We start from the raw sequence: 27,281 nt of genomic DNA, 5'->3' as shown, positions 1-27,281 counted from the left end.
GAAATGCAGACAAGAACATGGAATGGACATGAGGAACTCTTAGGAAAAAGTAGAAGTTCAAACTGCAAGACAGATTTTTAAATGTTTCATTACTTTCAGATGCAGTTTTTCAGGGAACTTGTGGCCTTTAATGGTCAAATAGAGATTCGGTCACTAGATGAGTCCTCTCCAGCATCATCATTCCAGGGTTCACGAGCATAAACTAGTATGACCACATCAAGTATAATTATTTATTGTGAGAATAGCTATTTGGTATGACTTACGAAAATAGTGTGTAAAAGTTTAAAATAATTTATCTAAGGTAGCATGATCATTTCCCCTGCAATCTTGTTGCTGCTAAGTCACTTCAGTCGTGTCCGATTCTGTGCGACCCCATAGACGGCAGCCCACCAGGCTCCCCCGTCCCCGGGATTCTCCAGGCAAGAACACTGGAGTGGGTTACCATTTCCTTCTCCAATGCATGAAAGTGAAAAGTGAAAGTGAAGTCGCTGAGTCGGGTCCGACTCTTCGCAACCCCATGGACTGCAGCCCACCAGGCTCCTCCATCCATGGGATTTTCCAGGCAAGAGTACTGGAGTGGGGTGCCGTTAGTACTACAAATAAACTAGTGTTCACAAACAATTATCTTTCTTTTCCTGGCTTAAAAAAATTATTTAACTTAATCACAAAGGTTTGTAACAAAAGAGGACATGGTTTTCTTAGGTCTTAAAGAAATTTTGATTTTCTCATACAGAAATCATTGACATTTCCAGTTGCCAATGGGAAGGGAGAGTTAGGGAGTTTGGGATGGTCATGTACAACTGCTATATTTAAAAGAGATAACCAACAAGGTTCTACTGTATAGCACAAGGAACTCTGCTCAATGTTATGTGGCAGCCTGGATGCGAGAGGGGTCTAGAAGAGAATGGACAGATACGCACATATGGCTGAGTCCCTTCACTGTTCACCCGAAACTATCACAAGGTGGTTAATCGACTATACGCCAAAACAAAATAAAAAGTTCAAAACAAAATCATTGACATTTCAAAAGAGATAACTAAACTATTTTCCTGAGAGCTATTCTTTGGAAACTAACCACTTCAAATAAAAAGGAAATACATCATTTTTTCTGAAGCCAGCACATTATACTAGAGAAAAATATTTATTCAAGACTTCTAACTAATTTCACTAGAATTCCTAAATCTTTATTTTACCTATTCATTATGAAGTCACTGGTATCTTGAGTATAGGAGATGGGGGACTTTTTAAGGCATACAACTGACCCCCCCCCAAAAAATCAAATCTGTATAAACCAAGTATAATTTTCATATTTCACCAATGCCAATCAATATTGTTAACTTTTTTGTAAAGCAACCCACATTTTCCAAGAGCCTTCAACTAGAAAAAGAACCAAAGGTACAGATGCTCCCCAGTTGTTTTTAAAATCTGAAAACCACTGTCTTCACTGTTTTCAATGAAATGCAACTCCACCTGCTTGGAATCCCACTCCCTCCTCTTAGTTTCCAGCTTGTAAAACTCAGACCAGCATTTAATTCCCTGAAGCTTGATGGACACATTGGTCCCACCTTCAGCACACTCCTAAAAATGTTCACTTTGCATCTCTGTGAACCACTGATCATCCTGTAAAGGGATCAGAAGCTGTTTTCAATAAGGCAGATGTGTTGGGTGATACACACTCTGAGGCAAACGTGCCTTAGGACGCAGAGGCAGGATGCACCGCAGAGAAACTCCACTCTTATTGAAAAGTCTCATTTCACTGGCAGGTCAGCAAAATTCAAGTTGCCATTTAAAAAAAAAGAAAAAAAGCATCTTTTATGTTCCTTGAAGAAAGAGCATCAGGGTTCTAAGAAATGTGACCTGTAATCATTTTTCTGATCCATAAACACCAAATGTAAAGGTACTTTCAACTGCATACCTCTTTCTACTTGCACACTTTCACTAATTGCACACTTTCTCCAATTATAAAACAGTTGATCCAGAAAGCATTCTGGCTAATTGCCACTGCTCGCGGTTTGAGGTACTACAGGGAACTCAGAGACACATTAGGCATGTGTTTCTGTCCTTTAGTCGCTTTTGGTCTAGTTATAGAGACAAAACAAAAGAATTCTTGAAAATTAAAAAGCATGTTTTTTTCCCCAAAATAATTTTTGTACTTTTCAACTCCTCTCTAGGCAGAAAGTGATTAACCCAATACTTTTCTCAAGATAATTTAATTTTAGGGAAAGAAACACCTCCAAACATACACATCAATTTTTTGCAAAATGCATCAAAGCATACTCCCTTTCTAATTTCTCCTTATTAAATTATTTCAGCATCATCTCAAATGTCACTCCCTTATGAACCTTTCTTAAGGACACTACTTCTTCTTACTCTGAATTTCATACCTCTCTGGCCAGATTGTATGGGTTAACATGTATAAGAGAGTTCCTTTTTTCTTCTACATTACTAATTCTGAGAGGTCAAGACCTTGGTTTTCCTAATGATTTTATTGCCCACAATTCCACCAAACAAAAATACTCTGAGAATTTACTTTTTAAAGCAACTTCACAGTGAATGACCATTCACTTAAAAATGATCTTGTAAATCTGTGTTGTCACACATGACAGCTGTTTAAATAAAACAGGCCACACCGGTGAGTAGGGTAGTAGATTACCCAACAGTACTTGGTTGAAGGCTGTTCCCACTCGACTGTGAAAGTGACAAGACCAATGTCACCCTACAGACATGATCTGTGTGTTTACTGGATTCCCACTCATCTCCCAAAAGACAGGAGCAAGTTCCCCTATTCACTTACAGATTATGTCAAGAGTCAGGCATCTCTCCAGCTCTGAGATGTTCCACCAATGACCAAGAAATCTTCCGGGTGGATGAGCACAGTGGGAAGTCCAGGGGGAAAAAGGAGAAGAGAAAACATGGAAGTCTAAGAAAATCTCCCCTCTGATAACCCCTTGGCTCTCTTCACCCTCTGGCCATTCTTCAAGACCTGCCCAAAGGTCACCTCCTCCAGTGCGTCCTCAACTTCCCTCCTCTGCGCTCTTTCACTCAATAGCTTCACCTCTCAAATACACAGTCCACCGAAGTAAGCACACATTTTATACTAAATGACGGCTGTGGGCATTTAAGCAAAGTGTCTACCAATACAATGCATGGTGCACAGTAAAACTCAGTCTACGGCAGCTACTGCTATCCGTTTTGACAGTCTCTACAGACGGACTCCTCTCCCAGTTAACAGAACAGCACAGTTTCCATTTACAGAGTGTTTATTATGTAGCAGGCACCATCCTAAGCGTGTTACTTTCTCATCAAGCTTGGAGGTTTCCTCAGCCAGGGACTGTGCTAATTCATTTCTTTAATCCTTACAGGCACAGACACAGTAGATAGGTGCTCTGTATTTGCTGAGTCAAATAAAGAAAGAAAAATGAAAAGGCAAAGAAGGTTCGTACGACCATGAGAAGAGAGCTGCTATAGTTCACCAAGTTCCTCGTCAAAAGGATCAACACAAGCCTCACTGTGTACTTCCTAGCCCCCAAGTCCAGAATGAAAAGGGCTTCCCACAGAGGGAAAAAAGTCCACTCTATGTGGGCTGGCTGGGCTTTGCGCGAAGGAGTGTGTCTCCCTGTGCTCACACGATCCTGCCATCCTCCTCTCTGGGTACAATTCACCCACTGTTCACATCTGCAGACTGAGCTGCTTGCTACTCACAGCTTGTTCTGACTCTGGAACTGCACCTGAGATCTCTCCACAAACCCCATTTCTCCGGTTTTATAAATATCGGCGAGCCCATGTCCTGTTGGTGGTTACTTCAACTCTGTTCATTTGAAAGAGTACAATGACTATGAGAGACGTGGTGTGCCAAATGTGTTCACGTGTCAGCACACTGATGGAGAACTGAAGCAGACCAAAAAGAATTAAAGCCCTGCATTCATGCCATGTCGAAATGAAGATGTTTAGCGTGATCTGTTTTCCACCACTTACAATGCTGTACATGTTTAATCTTCCTCACCATACTGTGAGTTCCAGAGAGCAGGAACCACTAGTTAAATTGCCTCTTGAGCCCCACAAATTCTTCACACTGTACCTTCCACAAATGTTCTCAATTATAGGCATCTAATAAATTATATTTGAATGAATACAGTAAAAATGCCTCCTAGGAAAAAACGCAGTGGGGTAGGGCTCTGCTGCCATTCAATTCATGCAGCTGCAACACTCATGGGCTCAGATATAAAGGCAGAAATGTAAGGGGTGACAGCAGAGTGGCTGCATTTAACAGGGTAAGAGAAACGGCAAAAACCTCAGGATGGATGCTAAAAAGAAGTTCCACATTCAGCTATATGTTTGGTCTGAAACAGAAATATGATCCAAGCTACAAATGTAATTTAAATTGCATCTGTAGGCACACTCAAAAGTCAAGAGATAAAACAATTTAAATAATGTTTTTATTTAACCTAATACACTTGTTAAAATATTTACTTTTTTCCTCATACTAAGTCTTTGATGTCTGCTGTGTATTTTTACACTCACAAAAATCTCAGTTTTGACCAGCCACATAGCACATGTTCAAATGCTGCGTGTGGCTAAGTGGCTGCTGTATTGGACAGAACAGGTCTACAACTCACCTCATTTCAGGCCACCACTCAGTTTTCAGAAATGCACAAAGTGAATGATGAAAATGATGGAGGTCACAGACTGTAAAATGAGTCTGAATGAAACTGCACTTCAGATGGCATAAGCTGTATAGAGTGATTTCTCCCTCCTTATTTCCGAGCCTTTTTCGGTAAAGTCAGGTTTTTTGGCATGGCAGTATGACCCTTTAAAGGATACTGCCTCCAAAAAGTAACAATTTTATTTTGTTATGCTGTCATTTTCTCCTGTTCAAGATTTTGCCAACAAACTTATGTAATTAGAAGAGGGATTAAACACCCTTAAATTCAATAGTTCTTAACAGGGCTTGTAAATAAAAAACAGGAAGATCCCCTGGAGAAGGGCATGGCAACCCACTCCAGTATTCTTGGCTGGAGAATCCCACGGATAGAGGAGTCTGGCGGGATATAGCCCATGGGGTCACACAGAGTCAGACACAACTGAGCTACTAAGACTTTCACTTTAAAGTGAGTTTAATTAGTAAGATCAAATTGTTCAATGACTCTTACACTAACTTATGGAGATCTTAAAATGATGGTCATGGCTTTAAAAATGAGCAAACATTGTAAAGAAGAATGCGATTGTAAACAAAGTGATCTTGCAGATATTTACTTTTGCTTCAGACTCTTCCTTCTTACTCTTTCCTGCTTTTTTCACTTCCATAAAACCCAAAAAACAGAAAAACCGCTTTACAAGCGCATGATGTAACAGACAGCAGCAGCAACCAGAAGGCCTAGAATTGCAGCCCAAAGCTCTCTCACTGGATGGCCTGGGCCGATCACTCCTTAAGCCTCCATCTCCTTAATCTCAGACTCTGAATGGGCTCAGTTCAGACATTTCTTCCAGCTCCAAAGTGCTCACTTGGCACATGGACAGTTCTCAACAAATACTGAAGGGTGAAGAAGAAAACAGAAAAGGGAGGAAGAATTCATTTGTTTTCCTCTGCATGTGTTTCAGTGTAGCTCCCTGGGAAAGCAAGATACTTGTGCCAGAGATGACAGAGGCATGAAAAGCGAAGTGTCCGAGAACATGCCTGACGTTCTGAGGGCCGTCAGGGAGACTGGAACTGGGCTTCTAAAGGCAAAGCTCCCATGACCGGGACATTTTCCTGGTTTCCATCAACAGAGCGTGCATAACACATATCTAGACAGAGATCTTCACACACACACACTAAGGAAAAACACACCTATCTCAACTCTGAAAATTCTGAGACAAAGGCTCTTTATTTTAAACCAATGAGGAGGCATAAAGCAGGTGTCTCTATGTTTGTCTAAAAGCTTATTTTTCTTTTTAAGGGAAGTAGAACATGCTCTAATAAACATTGCATGATATGCTACGGGGGAAAGGATTAAATGGTATGCGCTAGGCCCATGCTGAAATAAATGTTTCTCTACTCTGGAGGACAAATTTACAAAATGTAACACCAAAAAGAAAATCCAAATAAATAGTACAAAACAATTTACACAAGGATACATTTGTGGATATTTCTCTATTCTACACGCACGTGCAATATGAAAAAAATGTTCAATCTTACTCTCAAGTTCAACCAGAAGAATATTTTTTCCTTGTCCTAATACAACACTAGAAGAAATAACTTTTAAGAACAGAAGAAACACAATTCGGCGAGAACTAGTTTAAGTGTCCGCGGTGTCGCCGTGAGCAGCAGCACCACAAGGTACTTGGTTTCTCTTCTGAGTTTTCACTGGCTCTTCCCCTTCCAGTCCCGAAAACAGGATGGGTCCCTGCTCACCCCTATTTTCTCACGTCTTCTATCCTACTTAATCCTTTCTTCCTTGACCACATAATCAATAGCTCTTCCTTTACCTCCTACCTCCTTCCCATCAGGATGTACCCGACCTTTCTAGGGCAGACTACAAACTGTGAGTTACCTGCTAGGCGTCTCTCAGATGCTTTGCCATCATTTCTAATTCAATTCACTCTAAAACTGTATTCTTTCACTTTGCCTTGCACCAAACAGGTCTTTCTTCAGTTCCTGCTGAATTTTCAGTTACTCGGCTTCAAATTCCAGATCCATCTCTGCCTCCTCTTGTGGCACCGTCTTCTCCCACATGCTATCAGCATCCAAGTCCTGGACACTTCAGTTCTGCAATGTTTTGATCATTCTTCCCTTCCTCTTTTCTCATGGCACCACACCAATGCAGGCCCTCATTATCTCTCATTTTATTGAAAAAGAGGTAATGAATTTTCTTCATTCCTGGCTCATTTTATTGAATATCATCCTTTTCCCACCCACTGACCAAACCCAATTTATTTTATGCTCTGCTTTCAGATTAACCTGAAAGGGAGTTTGAATCAGGCCACTGCTTTGTTCAAAACAGAGACATGGAATGTATCAAGATGCAATCCTGGTATCAAGGTCCTCCACAGCGGGATTTGGTTTCAACCTCCTCCTTTTTTTTTTTTTTTTGGCCATGTCACACAGCTTGTGGGATCTTAGTTCCCTGCCCAGGGATCGAAATCATGCCCTTGGCAGTGAAAGCTCAGAGTCCTAACCAGTGGACCATCAGAGAAGTTCCTCAACCTCCTAGATGTGTCCCCCAGGATTCCCTTCCATGGACCAGCAGTCCAACTCTATGCTATGTCAGTCTCTGAATACAGTTGATATTTTCTCCATCTCTTGGCACATCTGCCTACAACCCAATGGTCAACTATATCTGAGATGCTAATAAAAAAGTATTGTGCATTTTCAACTAAGTATATCCCTAAATATCTAATGTTTTTGAAGCTACTGTAAATGATTGGGTTCCTGTTGATTTTTATTTTCTAATTGCTCATGCTATTTTAAAGAGGTACAATTTGTATTTTGACCTTTTTCCTGCCACCCTGCCACCGGTAAGTTCTAGAAGCTTATTGAGAGATTCATTAATGTTTATCAAATATATGACCTTACTGTCTACAAAAAAATATGCTTTTGCTTCCTCCATTCTGATCTGAATTTCTTTTTCTTGCTTAATTACACTGGCTAAGAAGCCCAGTCTATGCTGAAGAGAAGTGGCTAATCCTCACCTATTTCGCATCTTGGATGGAAAGTGTCCAGTCTTTTACTGTAAATATGATGACACCTGTGTAGGTTTAATGCGTGCCCATTACCATCTTGAGGAGGTTTCTGTCTACTACAATCTGCTGCAAGTTTATGACATAAACAAGTGTTGAACTTTGTCAAATGCTTTCCACATAGCTTTTTCTATTTTATTCTGTGAATATGAAGTACATCTTTTTTTTCATAATTAATAGTTTATTTTTTAAAGCAGTTTTAGGTTTACAGAAAAACTGATCAGCTAGTGCAAAGAGTTGCCAAATACCCCCTCTTCACAAACATCCCCTCAGCAGTTTCTGTCATTACTAATAACTTGTATTAGTTATGCTATATTTATTATAATCAATAAACCAATATCAATACATTATTAAGAACTAAATTCCATACATCAAGGTTCACTCTTTTGAGCTATACAGTCCTATGAGTTTTGATAATTGCATAATGTCATATATCTACCTTTATAGTAGCATACAGAACAATTTCACTGCTCTAAAAATCCTGTACTTCACCTATTTATTCATCTCTCCTCTCCTCTCACTCCTCAGGGCAACCACTGATTTTGCCCCTATTTCTCTGAAGGCATCCAAGTTTGCATTAAACTTTAATTTGGATTTAAAGTGGATCTGGCATATTGTAAGTGCTGAATTAAAGACAGCTATTATTAATAGAAACAATGAAAATAGCATAGCATTCTAAGAGTACAGTTCCAAAGATAGATAAAAAGACTGCAAGACTTCTTTCCGGTATAACAGTTGGGTAGGAACAATGATAACTCAACCAAATATTCCAAGAGACACCCCCTCCTTTCTCCTAATCACACCTCTACCTTAGAATATTTTTAAGTAAAATGCGCAAAATCCTCACACATAATACAAACAGAAAATACAATAAGGAGGTGATTATTTACCATCATCATTAGGCATAATTTCAATAATCGTCCGAACGCAGACTACAGGAAAAGGCAGATATTCCTCAGGAAAACACAAATTAATGTCATGACAAGAAAATCCAAATTGCTGGTGAGATTTGTAAGGTCCAATGGGCACTTTCCCTCTGGGGACAGGCCACAGAAGAGGATCAGGATTACGACCCAGCCGGGCATTTGGGTCTCCTTGAGCATGGAACTAGGACAGAGTGTTTCCTCTGGCTCAGTTCAGTTCAGTTCAGTCACTCAGTCGTGTCCGACTCTGTGAGACCCTATGGACTGCAGCACGCCAGGCCTCCCTGTCCATTGCCAACTCCCAGAGTTCACTCGAACTCAAGTCCATTGAGTTGGTGATGTCATCCAACCATCTCATCCTGTCACCCGCTTCTCCTCCTGCCCTCAATCTTTCCCAGCATCAGGGCCTTTACTAAGAGTCAGTTCTTCACATCAGGTGGCCAAAGTACGGGAGTTTCAGCTTCCACATCAGTCCTTCCAACAAATATTCAGGACTGATCTTCAGGATGGACTGGTGGGATCTCCTTGCTGTCCAAGGGACTCTCAAGAGCCTTCTCCAACACCACAGTTCAAAAGCATCAATTCTTTGGCACTCAGCTTTCTTTATAGTCTAACTCTCACACCCATACATGACTATGGGAAAAAAACATAGCTTTGACTAGATGGACCTTTGTTGGCAAAGTAATGTCTCTGCTTTTCAATATGATGTCTAAGTTGGTCATACCTTTTTTCCAAGGAGCAAGCATCTTTTAATTTCATGGCTGCAGCCACCATCTGCAGTGATTTTGGAGCCCCTCAAAATAAAATCTGTCACTGTTTCCATTGTTTCCCCACCTATTCTCTGGCTTAGTCTTTAGCAAAGTGGTTCTGTCCACCAGTGAAGGGAACACATAATTTAGCTAAACTGGAACCTTCTTTCTACTAAACTGGTGAAGTGTCCTTCTGGTACAACAGGTTTTTCTTTTTTTTCTTCATTCATTCAACAGTCATTGTGTAGATGCTATGTAAAGGTTCAAGTATAGGTTTTTAATATTTTGCCTGGTCTTAGCTGTCAGTTCTGCAGAAGTCAGAACAGGACTTTCCATCCTGGGTCTGACAGATAGTTTCCTCTTGATTTTATATTACACTATGCACATGTTCTGTACTCCAACCCCATTAGAATGCTAGGATCTGGTCTGATTCATGCAGCACTTGGCCCCTGCCCAGAATATTTGTTAAATGAAACCAAAATGTCTTCTTTGATGCTTTTACTAATTATGCATGTCAAAATCTCATTGTCTGAATAAATAAAAGTTCATGCTTATATAGTCATCATTAAAAATATGTTTCCCATTTGCTTTCAATATTCAAAGTTTCTGCATGAAAAGACCTTATCTTAGCATCTTTTTAAAAACTTTCAGTTTGTTATGTCATTTATTTGAATTTAAGATGATCTTCATACTTTCTAGATGTGCCTTATGGCATGCGCGCACACACACACACACACACACGCACATATGTGCATGTGTGTGTGTGTGTGCACATGCGTGTATATATATATTTACATTTAATGTCATTCATTTTATCTTGGAAATTTCATGACACTTCATAGGAACTATTAATAGAATACCTAGTGAACGCACAAAACTTTTATATACCAGGTAGAAGGTAATGCCAACCCACTCCAGTGCTCTTGCCTGGAAAATCCCATGGAGGGAGGAGCCTGGTAGGCTGCAGTCCATGGGGTCACGAAGAGTCGGACACAACAGAGCGACTTCACTTTCACTTTTCACTTTCATGCATTGGAGAAGGAAATGGCAACCCGCTCCAGTATTCTTGTCTGGAGAATCCCAGGGATGGGGGAGCCTGGTGGGCTGCCATCTCTGGGGTCGCAGAGTCGGACACGACTGAGGCGACTTAGCAGCTGCAGCAGCAGCAGCAGAAAGTAACCAGAACATTTCTGTATGTAAAGCAATTAGTGATTTTTTTAAAATGTGGTTTTGTGCCTCTTTTTCATTTCACTGCTTCTCCTGCATTAAGTAACCCTATGTGGAACTGCTCAGGATTTTAGTGCCTTTTTCTGTAAGGAGAGAATTAAATACATCACAAGGTTGGCTGTCTGTTCTGAAACCTTTAGGAACCAACAGCAAGGGAACAAAGAGCTACTTAAGGGGAGCTCACATCTTTCTGAGTAGCAGAGACATTTTTGGTTACACTTTTCCACATCAATAGGGGCTTCCCTGGTGGCTCTAGTGGTAAAGCACCCGCCTGTTAATGCAAGAGATGAGGGTTCAATCCCTGGGTTGGAAAAATCCCCTGGAGTAGGAAATGGCAATCCTTCAGCATTCTTGCCTGGGAAATCCCATGACAGAGGAGCCTGGAGGGCTACAGTCCAAGGGGTCGCAAAAGACTCAGAAATGACTGAGCACATACCACGTCAATGATTGCTCAGGAATAACCTTCTAATCCCTCAGATTTGGCCAGGATGCGAGTGCTTATATTTCTAAACATCATACACTGCCTCTTTCTTAAAAGATTTCATATTATTTGTTCAATGCATGGCTTCCTTACTGGAGATGGAACTCTTAATGCCAAGGACAATTGCTATACTGCTATCAATAAACATAAAGGATAACATTTAGCATTTTAGGGAGGTCTCAATACTCCAAAAGCCAAGTTAGATTTTCCTTCATAATCCCAGAGATAAGTAAGTCTAATCTATCCTGGATTTCTTCCCCTTACCTGTGTCTTAGATTCTGACTATATAATATATGTGGGTGTAGCCTGACTTGATCCCATCTCAAAAACCAAACCAGCATCACTGATCAGAGGCTGGTTGCATTTCTCCTTCCTTTTGATAACCAATAAAATACTCACCGGTAATAAAAATCAGCCTTCACTCATTCAAGAGTTGATCATTCAGATGATGTCTCATTGTCTTCTTTTTCTACCTACTCTTTAATTCTTAGGCTTCTCACTGGCACACATGCCAATGAAGGCTGGCCAGAGCATGGGGGCTAGCTCTAATTAGCGGACTTTGCAATTGGCTAGAAACTCCAAAGGGCCACATAAAGTTGGCAGACATCTGAAACTCCAAAAGTTTGGAGAATTTTTCTGATGATATCAATGATTCTTAGTAGGACACAGAAAAGATAGTTTGTCCAGTCAATAACCCAGTTACCAATCTACCATGATGTTACCATTTTTGTCTTCCCATGTTCTAGGTGGTGATATTATATAGTTCTGCATTACTCTATGAAGGCTTCCTTCATAGCTCAGTTGGTAAAGAATCTGCCTGCAATGCAGGAGACTCCGGTTCGATTCCTGGGTTGGGAAGATCCGCTGGAGAAGGGATAGGTTACCCACTCCAGTATTTTTGAGTTTCCCTTGTGGCTCAGCTGGTAAAGAATTCACCTGCAACGCAGGAGACCTGGGTTCAATCCCTGGGTTAGGAAGATTTCCCTTGGAGAAGGGAAAGGCTACCCACTCCAGTATTCTGGCCTGGAGAAGTCCATGGACTGTAGTCCATGGGGTGGCAAAGAGTCGGACACAACTGAGCAACTTTCACTTTCACTCTCCATTACCCTATCCGTGAATTATTGTTATTATCATGTTATTTCCTCTCTCTGGGCCTCATGTCATCATCAACAAAATATAAACAACAGCCAGATGGGTTTGTTCTGAAAACCCACGCATTAGTTCCAAAGATGAAATAATGTATTAAAGTGCTTTATAAGATGTAGAGGCCCAACATTACCAACATTAACTGTTCATGGTTTACGTTTTACATTAGAATGCTGAACCGTCTTCTCAAAAGCAGAGGTGTTTCAGAGGGGTCACTGTGATAGATGAAATTCGAAATTTTGGCACACTTGGCCAGCATGCACACCAAATTCTGTGTAGGTGCTTACCTTGGGAGGTTTCCTGAATGATGGAAACAAAAAATTTCAGCAGCAGAAGTAGAGGGTTGTCCACACAGCAGCGATATATCAGGAGGAAGCAATGAAAGAAAAAAAAAAAAACAAGGCAAACTCAGTATCTTGATTACATGATCTAATATATGCTCTACTTCACAAAGATCAGAAGCAAAATTTACTCTACTGCCTGAAGCAATAAACTCTTATAGTTGCTCAAAAACACAGTGTGGGCATAAGAAGTTTCTTCCTTGGCTTAATAGAATCTATCCAGTCATTCAGAGGTATTTTTAATGATTATAAAGCAGCCAACAAAAAGAGCATCAGAAAAAAAGAAAAAGAAAGAAAGAAACATGCTGCAATCATATTGCTTGTGGTTAAATACTTCAAAATCAATTTTCATATTTGAATTTTTTAATTGACACATATATATATATTTCCTTTGAAAAATAATATGGGATTTCTCCCCCACTTAGAAAGCATTGTTTAGATGACAATTTTCACATATTTCAACCCTGAGTATAAATTTAAAAGCAAATTGCATCCTTATCATCAACCACACATGAATTTTTTTATCATTCAATTTTGCATTAAAAAAAAAAACTCTGCATCCAGTAACATCTCTGAAAAGGAAATAGTTTTCAAAGTAACAAACCATTAGACTAACTTCCTCGGTAAATGTTTTGATTGTGTACAAAGTTAAGGAGCTGAACTATGATTTATATGGTATGTAATCCTATCACAGGGGTTTGGCCTTCTGGATGTGGTTATTCTTAACCAGTCTCTAATACCGATTCAGAAACTCCAAAATGATTGTTAAAAAGAAATGGGGGGTTTTTCCTGTGGCTTTAATCTTTCTTCATAGGGAACAGAACCATGAGAATTTTTTTTTTAAAAAAGGATTTTCCTAGGCAGAGGGCATGGGAACTCAAGGTATAGGCACGAACAGCTCGGTGCCCTCTCTCCATCACTGTGTTCAACTGCGATCAAGATTGCCGGCAGAAACATAAATAACCTCAGAAATGCAGATGACACCACCCTTAAGGCAGAAAGCAGAGAAGAACTAAAGAGCCTCTTGATGAAAGTGAAACAGGAGAGTGAAAAAGTTGGCCTAAAACTCAACATTCAGAAAACTAAGATCATGGCATCTGGTCCCGTCACTTCATGACAAATAGATGGGGCAACAGTGGAAACAGTGACAGCCTTTATTTTGGGGGGCTCCAAAATCACTGCAGATAGTGACTGCAGCCATAAAATTAAAAGACACTTGCCCCATTGGAAGAAAAGTTATAACAAACCTAGACAGCATATTAAAAAGCTGAGACATTACTTTGCCAACAAAGGTCGGTCTAGTCAAAGCTATGGTTTTTCCAGTAGTTGTGTATGGATGTGAGAGTTGTACTATAGATAAAGTCTAAGTGCCGAAGAATTGATGCTTTAGAACTGTGGTGTTGGAGAAGACTCTTGAGACTCCCTTGGACTGCAAGGAGATCCAACCAGTCCATCCTAAAGGAAATCAGTCCTAAATATTCATTGAAAGGACTGATGCTGAAGCTGAAATTCTAATACTTTGGCCACCTGATGAGAAGAGTTGACTCATGAGAAAAGACCCTGATGCTGGGACAGATTGAGGGCAGGAGGAGAAGGCAATGACAGAGGATGAGATGGTTGGACGGCATCCCCGACTCAATGGACGCGAGTTTGAGTAAACTCTGGAAGTTGGCAATGGACAGGGAGGCCTGGCGTGCTGCAGTCCATGGGGTTGCAAAGAGTCGAACAAGTGAGCAACTGAACTGAACTGTGTTCAGTATCCCTCCCAGAACTATGAGGCCCCCAAATAAAACCCAGAGTTCAATATCAAGAAAAGAAACTCCATGGATTCCACAATTAGGTAGATAATCCTAACCTTTAAATCTATGGAAAGAAAATCATAACCTTTCTTATAATGATAAAGAATTATCTTCTTGAAATTCCATGAATTAGCTAAAAAGAAATGAATCCTTATGTCATGACCGCAGGCAGGGACAAGAGGAATGTGATTTTTGTCTTCAGGTTTCAGAGGGAAACTACCTAGAAAAACTGGTATCTCAAGCTGCTATTAAGAAGTTTCAACATTCTGTGCATCTATCCTTTTAAGCAAGACAAACATTTATGGATGTGGTTATAACAATGCATGCATGGTTTCAAATATAAGAGAGCCATGGGTCTTTGCTCTGTACATAAAGCTTGAGGTTTCTTCCAAGAAAATTTCTTTAAGTGGAACAACGGCTCTAAAAGGCATCTATTCTGAACAGGTAGAACAATAATTAATCATAATAATAAAACCTCACTCACAGTACTTTTGATAAAGCCCTCTCTTATACTGCCTGCTTTATTTTTTTTTTTTGACATCTGAAATGATTTTTAATCTTCATATTATTTTTTTTTGAACAAGAACCACCTTTTTGAAGAGCTCTATTTATGCTATGAAACACAGGTATAGCCTTTTTTGGCTCCTTCTGACAACAGAAATAAAAACAAAAACAGTTTCCAGGGGGTATAACTTCAGTAGAATCAGCCATAAACACGGGAAATTGATATCTCAGCAAGGGGACCCTCCAAAGCTTCCCTTACAATACGATAATAGTGGGAAGCCTGATCTTTTTTTTTTTTATTTTAAAACTTTACATAATTGTATTAGTTTTGCCAAATATCAAAATGAATCCATCACAGGTATACATGTGCTCCCCATCCTGAACCCTCCTCCCTCCTCCCTCCCCATACCCTCCCTCTGGGTCGTCCCAGTGCACTAGCCCCAAGCATCCAGTATCGTGCATAAAAGCCATTTAAATCACGGCTTTATTTAACGGGGGAAAGAAAAGTCACTTGACTTGGCCTACAATAAAGCAACCATATGAAACAGCATGGGACAAATTAGTAAAATGTATGTTTCACATTAAGGCTACAATGAACCAAGGAATCTAATGGGGGTGGAACATGCTCACAGGAATCCCAGGGATTTCCCCAGGGTTCTCCTGTGCTTCATGACTGTATAATCATCATCACCAGCAGCACAGAGTAAGTGCTGGCTTTTAGCCAGTAGTGCGCTGGCCTCCTTTGGCACCCAATAATAGAGCGATCCTTTCCTTATTGACATTTCAACACAGTTTTCTTTATTCCTATTAGGAAACCAATCCTATTTCAGCATTTTAAGTACTTTGTAAATGTATCTCTTTGTCTTAGAAAGAAACCACATAATATGGGAATGCCAGGATAATTCAGCTACCTTCCTTTATGTTTCTAAGGATGGTTTGTTAAGAGTAAATGGAGGGACTTCCCCGGTGGCCCAGTGGCTAACACTCTGCACTCCCAATGCAGGTGGCCTGGGTTTGATCCCAGGTCAGGGAACTAGACCCCACATGCCGCAGCCGAGACCTGGCGCAGGCAAAACAAATAAATAAATATCAAATATTAATAATAAAAAAATGGGAGACCAGGATGCATGGGGAAAAGGCAGGTCACTAAGTGAAAACTGCCACTACTCAAATTACTCATCATTTAGTTTAGATCAAGGATCCTGGCTGCAGAAGGAAAAGTAAGTCATTTGGTTTATCACAACTGTACTTCATTCACTGATAAACATTTCTTGAGGTTTGAATTAGCTGATAAGAAACTAAGCATCCTAATCCAGAACCATAGTTTACTGCCCCATCTCCAGAGGCTCTGTATCATTTTCTGGTAATTGTGAAGAGAAAGTTTTCCAACATGAGTAATACTGATACTATAACCAAATGCAGCACGTTATCCTTTGAGGGGAAAAAACGAAAAACTAATGTGATATTGCAATGTAAAGATAAAAGTTTTCTCTCATGTATCTATGTATCTATGAAAAAAGATGAATATAAACATCTATCATGAACATAATCAATATTAAAAGTATATATTTTTAAGTTACAGTCTTTGTTGGTTATATCAGTGAAGTCTTAACAAAGAGTTCCGTCTAACTCTCAACTAGGTCCAGGCTATTGCTGATACCTAGGTGGTTCCTTTAGAGAAAGATGCAATATTCCTAGCTAAACAAACATCCAATGAACTATAAAGAACACCCCATCAAAGAGAACTCACTGACCTGCAGACACAGGCTTAGAGAGAAAATAAGAACGTGTGGTTCTACGCTGATTGACGCTAACTCTACTTTGTAAACACTGAAGGTTCTTTCCTCTCTCAGGACAAAAAAGTTAATGGGTCTCTTCAAGGTCACCCACACTTCATGCACTCCCCACACAACTCTTATAACTTCCATGCCTTTCACCCACTTGGTCTCTCCCTTCTGCCTGAGCAAATCGCCCCTCTCCAAAACCCAGCTCCAGGCTCCAGTCTCAACTCCTCACCAATTGTTTGAGACCACATTGGCCTTCACCAGCTGATAGCTGAGGATTCCTACGGTCAACAAAACAGCCTAACATCACAGCCACACATAAAGTCCTATAACCTTCAGTGATCCTGTCTGAATTCGAGTCTTGTGTATCCTTAAGACTTAAACCCTTGAAAGCAGAGGCCACGCCAAGTGCTACTTGCATGATACCTCAGTCCCCATCCCCACCCAGTTATGCAGTACTGAAATCACAGGAAGAACTCAGAAGGAAGTTTGTACACTTGTGGCTTAAACATAATCTAGGTGTGAAGCCTTTCTTTCATCACCACCACAATCTCACAATTCCAAAGTTTGGGGAAGGTGTCAAGGACTGTCAGAAAATGGAGACCATTTCCTGTGTCTTATTTAAATATAATTATTTCTCTAGAGCAGCATTTCACACAGAGAAATTCAAAGGGATGTTAGCTAGGGTCAAGTCCTCAAGAGCTTCAGAAGTCAACTAGACTCAGAAATGCAGGTTCAGTTTGATGACACAAGACACACACACACACACACACACACACACACACACACACACGGATATGGGACTGTAAAGATAAGCTGGACCTGTATGTGGCCAGGTCTTGAAATGAGGAGTAGGTACTGAATTTAGTAAGCTATATAAGAGTTTAACAAGAGAGTGAAATAAATAAGGCAGTATAAATAGCATATTACAATGACAACAATCCTATGTAGCTGTCATTCTCTTTTCACACCTTACACCAAAAGATGATGCTCGGGCAAGGAGTCTTTTGTCCAGTATTTACAGCCCATCAACTACCCCAGTCAGTGCTGCAAGAGACATGAATGATGAGTGCTTTCTTCAGAAACAGAAAATTCTCTTCCACGTGCTAAAAAATGTTTTGATTAATTGTTGGAAATTGCCAACTTACATAGGAAAGATACAGAATTAAATGATATTTGACTCTTAGAGACTACTCTAACGACGTATACTTAATAAAGCCCTTGATTTTCACCTTCCACTTGGAGAACTAAACATCAGAGTCCAAGTAATCCTGTTAAACCAGCAAGCATTTACTGCATACCGATCACTACACTGAACATCATAGGTGCTTTGAGGGATAAAAGAGGAATGAGGCATAGCCTCTGACTTCAACACCTTGTGAGAGAGACAGATACATTCATGAAGAACTAATATCCAGTAGACTGGGATGCCTGGGATGGAGCACAGACAGAAGCAAAGAGCTATATTCAAGTCCACAAATATTTAACACATACTGTGCACTTTGTTGAGAAACAACTTAGACATGCTGCCTTGCAGACATCAATAAATGCAACTTATACACACAATTATGATACAATGTGATGTGCACAGCAGCCCCAGAGGGAAAGATCACCTGGGGAAGAAGGGAAGTTTCTCAGAGAAGGAAACCCCTGCACCATATCTAGGAGGTGAAGAGAGTCACCCAGCTGACAGGGTAAAGAAGTGGCCCTTCAATAAAAAAAAAAAAAAAAAAAAAAAGAAGTGGCCCTTCAATAGGGAGAACTGTGAGTGAAAAAAGTACTGGAGCACACAGCCTGCTCGAGAACCACAGCATCGTGCGAGCTCAGTAGTTTGTCCACAGAAAGAGACTGGACCCAGGGTTGGGACTGTGTTTGATAAGTGACTATAAAGGTTCATCTTCCACTATGATTTATTAAGTGTAGTTTGAAGATAAGTTCATATACTTGTAAACCAACAAATGAACACATTCATATATACAAAACTATATAGCAAGCACTTCTATGAGTTATAAAAAAACAGATCCAGTAAAGTTGCTCAGTCGTGTCCGACTCTTTGCGATCCCATGGACTGTAGCCTACCAGGCTCCTCCATCCATGGAATTTTCCAGGCAAGAGTACTGAAGTGGGTTGCCATTTCCTTCTCCAGGGGATCTTCCCGACCCAGGGATTGAACCCAGGTCTCCCGCACTGCAGGCAGAAGCTTTACCGTCTGAGCTACCAGGGAAGCCCAAAATGCAGATGGGGTTACATATACATTTTGAATAGCCCTTGACACCCACCACAAGAAGAAGGCAAATGGCAAAAACGTTAATGAACTGGTTAATTCAAATAGATTGCTACAATAAAATGCAAAACTTGAGGGGACTACACGAGCATATCCACAGGAACTATTAACTCAACCTAATGATGTTCATTCAATATATGTGTGTGTGTGTTTCCAAAATTAAAATGGATACACAAAGCAAATGGAAAGTTTAGCAAGTTACAGGGCATTATTTGGTGGAATTACTATCCACTGATAATAGCCTTCCTGCCTTTTTTTCTCCTGATATTTGTCAAGGAAAATGCCTGAATTAGTCCCCCTGACTCACGAAACACAGCCAGCTACTGCTGTGGGCGACAGGCCTCTGAGAAGCCCCTGGCCGCCTCTGTGGAGAGTTCTCCAAGCCACTGCACAGAGCTCCAGCTTCTCATCACCATGGATGCAACTCCCAGTGGGGGGAGCCTGGCAAGAACTCACACTAGATTAACCAAAACAAAGTTGAGCAGAGAAAACATGGCTCTTGTGCAATTTTCTTGCTGTGTCTTCAAAAGGACCATGCAGCGAAGCTTAAAAAAATAAAAATAAAAAAAGGCAGCAGTAAGCACCAATTCTTGATTTTAAATCAAGAATCAGGCCCCTCTGTGAGGCCATTCTTGGGCTAGTTCTCAGTGGCTACTCCTCGACAGGATCTCAATTAACATGCTGTCTGGAAGAAGCATACATCTTTTCAGTTTTACTTGTCCTTCCAGGATTAATTTTCCACTTATGTGAGAATTTGTACCTAGATAGCATATACTTCCTGGAGGAGGGCATGACAACCCACTCCAGGATTCTTGCCTTGAGAATCCCCATGGACAGAAGAGCCTGGCGGGCTACAGCCATGGGGTCGCGAAGAATCGGACACGACTGAGCGACTAAGCATAGCACAGCATACACTTATGATATCAAGCTTATAACTGCATGAACAATATTTACATTTCCTACATTAGGGAGTCAGAACCAAACATCACGCTCCATGCGACAGCCTCATGAAAGCAGAGCCATTAGCTGAGTAGTAGAGACAAGTAACAGCCTTTTCTGAGAGCCAGTCGAGCATGGTAGCTAAGAGCAGGGATGCAGAAACCAGATGCCGCGGTTCTATTCTTGTCACTACCACTTTCCAGTGATGGAATTCTCCCACCTCCAGCCATTTATTTTACCTATTTAGCCATTTATTTTACATAATCTCCTTCCTTCCATCTGCCATAGCAACAGCTGCACTGCTGACGCCAGATGCTTGTGGACTTTGAGAGCCTGTAGGACCCACCTCCTTGAGGGCTGTGGGACCAAGACACCCCTGACTCAGCAGCCCACATGTGCTGAAAGACGTCTGTGCAGAACCATTAAGTTTCAAGGTCAGCCTGAGTTGAATCATGATGGCAGGAAAATGACAATTCAACCTCCACTGTAGACAGCCCACTACGAACAGTTTGATTCCAGAGCCCAGGTGTATCTAAAAACAGTCAGGGCAGGATGCATGGGTCGATATTAAATTACACCTAATCTCAGCACTAAAAAGAAATGATCTATCAAGCCAGGAAGAGACATGGAGGAAACTTACACGCATATTACTAAGTGAAAGACGCCAATCTGAAAACGCTACATACTGTGTAACTTCAACTGGAAAAGGCAAAACTATGGACACAGTAAAAAGATGGGTGCCTGCCTGGGTTTGGGAGGAAGAGATGGACAGGCAGAGTACAGAGGATTTTTAGGGCAATGAAAACGTTCTGTGTGATCTAATGATGGATACATCTCATTATACATTTGTATACATTTGTCCAAACCCATAGAACGTACAGCACCAACAGTGGACCCTTCCCGATGGAAACTACAGCCTTTGGGCGACTATGACGTGTCAGTGTAGGTTCTTCGGCTGTAACAAATGTACCACTGTAGCGTACAACATTGATGATGGAAAAGGCTATGTACGAGTGGAGGCAGGGCCACACGGGAAATCTCTACCTTCCTCTGAATTTTGCTGTGAACCTCAAATGGCTCTAATAAAAGTTTTTACTCAAGATTTTTTTAAGCTAAGCCGAAAAAAAACAAATAAACCCCCTCAAAACCATAACAAAAACAAAATAACAACAACAAAAATAACACCATCTAACCAGCACTGCATGTGTAAACCTCCTTACAATGCCTATCCATCCCAGGGCAGAACTGACTATGGGTTAAGTCTAATGCCAATTCATGAAGGTTCAGGATTCCTAATACTACAGGCATCTCAAGGGCAGCTGCTACTCTCCTGGGTCATATTTATTACCCCCACACCACTGAACAGCATTTTCTTCACATGTTTTATTTACATCATTAAAAACAAATAAACCTTGCACCCACGAGGCAGCAAACTTGTAACATGAAGCCTCAAGAGTGTATAAGAAACTGATTATTTACAGAAGATATTTAGAGATTCAAAACAACAAGAACGTCCAAGCAAATCAAGTGAAGAACATGTCTTTTGTCTAAGTCAGAGTCTCAGATATGAACAAGAAGCAGGAAGGTTTGTAGATCCTCCTAAGAGAGCTCAGAATTATCAGTGAAAGGGTAACAGTGGTGCTCCATTTGCAACTTGGTTCTTTCCTTCAAAGGGCATCGAGAAAAAAGGAGAAACTCGGTGAAACTAAATTAATCATCTCACTTGGAACAAGCCATTGATAAAGCCTCCATTATTAGTCCAGTTCTTGAATGGGCCAGATCAACCCTGAACTTGTTGTTCAATCACTAAGTCATGTCTGACTCTTTGTGACCCCATGGACTGCAGCATGCCAGGCTTCCCTGTTCTTCACTGTCTCCCAAAGTTTGCTCAAACTCATGTCCATTGAATCACTGATGCTATCCAACCATCTTATCCTCTGTCACCCCCTTTTCCACCTGCCTTCAATTTTTCCCAGCATCAGGGTCTTTTCAAACGAGTCAGCTGTTCGCATCAGGTGGCCAAAGTACTGGCGCTTCAGTATCAGTCCTTCCAATGAATATTCAGGACTGATCTCCTTTAGGATGGACTGGTTTGATCTCCTTGAAGTCCAAGGGACTCTCAAGAGTCTTCTCCAGCACCACAGCTCAGAAGCATCCGTTCTTCAGTGCTCAGCCCCACAGCGAGACATGGTGGCCATCACCTCATGGAGCTGCCACTGGGTTCAGTGATGCTGGCCCCAAGGCCAGCAGAGACGGACCCCAGAACACTTTGCTCCTGGATTTTACTCCATGGGAAGGAGGGAGAACAAGGAGGGCACTGATGTTATTGAGCATATCCTGGTCATCGCACATGGTCTTGACACCTTATCTTATTCACTCAATCCTCACCACAATAGGAGGTGGACTGTATTACCCTCATTTCTCAGATGAACAAACAGCCTACCCAGCTAAGTAAACGGCATGGCTAGGATAAAGACCCGGCAAAAACTAGGATTAGGATCTTTTGGTGAATCCCTTTAACCCTACATCTAACCTTGTGACTAAAATGATATGTTGAAAACAAATTTCCTACCATTCTCCTTGTTTAACACCCGCAATAACTTCCAGTTGCACTTGGAATAATGTCAATGAGTTCTTTAATGTCATCGATAGGATCTGGCCTCTGTTCACCTTTCCATCTTTCGTCTCCTCTTTTCTACCCGCCGTGAACTCATAAAACTCTTCTCTGACTCAGAGCCATCACCCACGCCCCTCTCTCTGCCAGGAACGTCCTTTCCCCTGATTCTTTTTTCACACTAGGTGTGACTGTCACCTCCCCAGAGAGCCCTTCCCTGACCATCCCATCTGGAATTCCCCATCAGTTTTCTTTAAGCATCCATTGTACTTTGTCAGCGTCGTGATTTATTGTCTGTCTCATCCACTTGAAGCTGAGCTGCACTAGGGCTGTGCCCAGGTCTGCTCTGCTCACGACCACTGACTCTGCACTTGGCACATGGTAAGCATCTGGGCTGGTCACAGACCCCTGCCTCTTCCCGCTCTGGGTGCCCCCCAGGCAGAGGCTGGGTCATGATCGTCCTGGCTCCGTCCTTCCAGTCTCCACGGCGCCTGCTGCACAGGACGGAACATGTGTTTACCAAAGATACACACACAGGCATTAAAAAATAACCTCAGAACCACGTTCAGAAAGTAGGCTGGTGTCCCACAAGGCCATTTATGATGGTCATACTTGAAAGGAAGCCTATTTTTATGCAAATAACTGGATTCATTTATTTTACTACTGCAGAAAAGTGACTGTTTTGGTTAACCACTAATTTGAAAGCCCTTTTAATATGGATATGTTTACTGGCTTATTTACTGGCCCACTCGGTAGCTCTTAAAGCAGCAGGTACCGGGCAGGAGGCTAATTTCGGACTCTGGGTGTCGGGAGGTACGTATGTCAGATGAATTGGCTGGACTGCATATTCTCTGGGGCCGCCTTCCTAAAAGTGAGAGGCAACCCCCCCTGCAGAGAACTGGCATCCAGGACACCTGCTCAGAAGCTCCCCCTGCCTGGGACCCCCCCTCCCCACGACCCTGCTCCCCTTCCTGGGGAAGCCTTCTTTCACTTTCATGTTAGCTGTCTGCACCAAATCAGCTCCACCGTCCCACAGTACTTGGTTCTGTTTTCCTCAGCACCTTGCACCACCTTAAACCACCGTGTTTATTTACCTACTTACCTATCTACAGACCTTCTCCCCTGGACCTGATGGTTATAAGATTCATAGAAATAGGGGCTTCCCTCTAGCTTGTCCCCAGTGCCCAGAACATTGTCAGGCACCATAAATATAAGTGAATGAACGAATATATGAAGACACATCACCAGGTCACTATTAATAGTACCATTTGAGACAATGGCAATGTTTCCCTGAGTAACTCCATTCTTTCAGGTTTGTCTGAAGACCAATCAAATATATATGCAGTGTTGCATTTTCACAAAAGCTTTACTGGGGGAAATTTCAAACACGCACAAATGGAAAGGGAATAAGTGTAATATAGCATCAGGGAACATCACACCACACCCACCATATAACAACAGAGCATAACAAACCCATCCTTAAGAAGTATGCACACACAGCCAGTCTTGTGTATATAAGGAATAGCTGATGCTCCTGAGATAAGGCTATTAGAGAATTTTTAAAGTTGTGTTAACGTCTGAGTCAAGGAGGATGCACACGCAGATTGGAGAAACAAACAAGTAGATTACAAATTTCCAAAGGTTTTACAGGGAACTGAGAACAGCAGGTACTCCATTCCCAGGGACCTCAGTCCTCCTGTGTCCAGAGGAAAGCGTAAGAGCCCCAGAAATAGATGTTTGACAGCCCCAAGGGGTCAGCCACGCCCCCACTCCTAACTCATCCATTCTGAGGCTGCAGTACTCACTCCCATCTGTTATCTGGCTTTCCTGCACGCAGCAGACGCGACAGCCACTACACAGGGCGAAAGGGAGGAGACAGCGGGATGGGTCTCCTGACAGCCCATCACTGTGAAAAGAGATGGGAGGTTGAGAGCAAGCCAAGCTCGCTTCACCGCACGGACAGTAACAGCTGCTCGTGATCACGTCCAGCCACCTCTGGCCTCTGCTTAGGACAGAGCAGAAAACAGGACAAAATGGTTAAGATCTGGTGTTTGAAGGAAGAAGAGCCAGTTGGCTGGAAATTTTACTCACATTAAAATACTTATGGGTAAGAAAATCTGAGCAGCAGGAAGAACTGAAAAAAAAATTTTTTTTAATCAGGATAAATATTTTAAATAAGGATTAGACCCAATTTTCAGTTATTCAGAATTGAGCTTCTCTGCTTTGAGGTTTAAAATTTTGGTGGAAAAGGTATAACTAGATGCAGTTTTCATTCCAGTCTCCATAATACATTCAAAGTCAAGGGGATATAGAAAAGTAACCAACAGAAGAAAACATACTCTGGACAAAGCCCCAAATAAAATCTAATATACCCCAATCAGCAGAGCGTGTACCTGTCATAAAACAAAGTCTTTTAACAAAGGATAAATCAGTGTCCTCGACTTCTTCACCTTCACTTCTGCCCCCTTACCAAAAAGGAAGAGAGAGAGGGAGGGATGGTGGGAGGGAAGGAGTGGAAAGAGAGTAGAATTTTTGATTTACCATCATTAGGAAGATCAATCATTTCATAGTATTTTTACGTACAAAATCTTTCTCTGCCTGGAGACATTTACAAAAAGATAATTTTGGTGTGGGCCCTTTCTGTTACTCTCCTACTTTCATAGAATATAATTCCAAGGGCAATGAATATCCTTTAAAACCTGAGACTTTATTCTTCTTGTCAACTTCCCAAATTCCTTCTTTGCCCTGCTGTCATTCACACAGACACACAGACACACACACACACACAATCGTTTGGCCTATACACTCTAAATCAAATGTAAACTGAAAATTAGTTTGCCCTTAATGGTTCACATTCTCCCTCAAGATAAATGGACTTATCTTAAGGTACTAGAAGATTCCACCGCAATCCTGAGATCTAGGTAAAAGGAGCCAATGTAAACAAACGGAAAATATATTAACGATGCCTTTCCCAAAGAGTATTCAGGGGAGGGTTACTACTGCGAGATACACCAAGACAGGGGTGGAGCAGAACATCTGCCAATTTCTGATGAGAAACATGGAGGGCACGGAGCGGAAGGAAGGAGAAGGCCCTTAGGAAGCCAAGCGCAGGAAGAAGAAAGCCTCAGTACCTTCCTGTGCTCTGAAGACTAGCCTTCTTCTAGCTGGAGCATCTGGTTTCCTAGCTGTTCCCCACCCCCAAAACAGATCAGCCCTTAAAAGGAGTGTGGTGAACACAGGGAAGGACTCAGACACAGGGAAGAAAGCCTCGGGAAGATCCTGCAGAAACAGGGCTGTGATTCCAGACCGAGTAGAATCAGGTCAAGAGCTAACAGCCCCTGGAGAAGGCAAAGCAAGTCCATTCTCTAGAAAGTCTCCAGAAATGAGGGCCTTCACCATTCCCACAAATGAAAGCAAACCACTTGGGAATTTGGCTAGAAAGGGGTCAATCTTTGAAGCTTTCAATAGCTAGCTGACTTGCTGAATTTGGGGTCTATACTGCTTTCCAGGGGACTTCCCCAGTGATGCCAGTGGAAAAGAGCCTGCCTGTCAATGCAGGAGAGTTTAGAGACCCAGGTTCAACCCCTGGGTGGGGAAGATCCCCTGGAGGAGGGCACAGCAACCCACTCCAGTATTCTTGCTGGGAGAATCCCCATGGACAGAGGACCCTGGTGAGCTACAGTTGACAGGGTTGCACAGAGTTGGACATGACTGAAGCGACTTAGCTCAGCACAGCACATTGCTTTCCAAACGCCAGTAAAGAAAGAAACCTGGAGAATGGAAAAATACACAGCGGTGATCCACTGTGTGATCCTTTGCAGCAGTGCAAGAACGTGATACAGTCACTACACATCAATCTGAAGGAATCTCAAAAACAAACGCTGAGAGAAAGAAAAAAGTCCCCCAAAATATCCAGCATGATTCCATTTCTATAAAGTTCTCCAAGAAGGGCAAGAGTAAACAAAGTATTATCCAGGGGATACAGAGCTAAAAGTAAAACTGTTTTTAAAAAATGAAAGAAAAGAGCTAAGGAATAATGAACACAAAAATCAGGAATGTGGTTATTTTGAAAGCAATACTGCTTTCTGTCTACTCGCCTTTTCTTAAGCACGGGTAATCTGTTTCTTCAGATGAATAGAGCATATGGGTGTTCATTTTTATTATTATTAGTCATCATGTGTGTTTTATATGCTTAGTGGATCAGGCAGTAAAGAATTTGCCTATAATGCAGGAGACCCAGGTTTGATCCCTGGGTTGAGAAGATCCCCTGGAGGAAGAAATGGCTACCCCCTCCAGTATTCTTCCCCGGAGAATTTCACGGACAGAGAAGCCTGGTAGGCTACGGTCCATGGGGCTGCAAACGGTCGACAGGACTGAGCAACTAACTCATACACAGATGTGATATATTTCAAAACTTAAAATAACTGACTTTCCTTAAGTTTTTTCCTAAAAAAAAAAAAAAGTTGTTTTTTTTTTTTTAAATAAAGTGGATGAGTCAGGAGACTCATCAACCAAGGTGAGGTCAAAAACGCCCCAGGAATTCAATCGGTCTTTGCAATTAAAACAGGAAATTCCATGACATCTTCCCTGTACCGAGACTTGGAGGCTGCCAGATGCAAGTCCCTGTGGTTTTTTTGGTAGTTGGCAGTCTAGATTTTTTTCATGCTTATGGAAAGACAATATACGGTGATTAGGAGCAACCGTCCTCACATAATTACTGCATGAACAGACAATATTTCAGGTGAACCACACAGACAAATGGCAAGGGGCAGCA

The 27,281-nt window shown here is 41.6% G+C and overlaps 1 protein-coding gene across 9 annotated transcripts in view; it reads right to left on the bottom strand.

Annotated features, from left to right (window-relative positions):
* Positions 1 to 27,281, bottom strand: part of KIF13A (kinesin family member 13A) — a 202,737-nt gene that overhangs the window by 105,225 nt on the left and 70,231 nt on the right. For all 9 annotated transcript variants that reach the window (XM_061398778.1, XM_061398770.1, XM_061398771.1 and 6 more), the window contains exon 3: positions 12,530 to 12,542. In XM_061398778.1, coding sequence (XP_061254762.1) covers positions 12,530 to 12,542 — 13 coding nt within the window. The remainder of the gene's footprint in view (positions 1 to 12,529; positions 12,543 to 27,281) is intronic.

This window comes from Bos javanicus, chromosome 23 (assembly GCF_032452875.1).
Source record: "Bos javanicus breed banteng chromosome 23, ARS-OSU_banteng_1.0, whole genome shotgun sequence".
Taxonomy (NCBI): Eukaryota; Metazoa; Chordata; class Mammalia; order Artiodactyla; family Bovidae; genus Bos; species Bos javanicus.
Note: the sequence above shows the minus strand (reverse complement) of the source record. Positions and strands in the feature narration are given on the sequence as shown.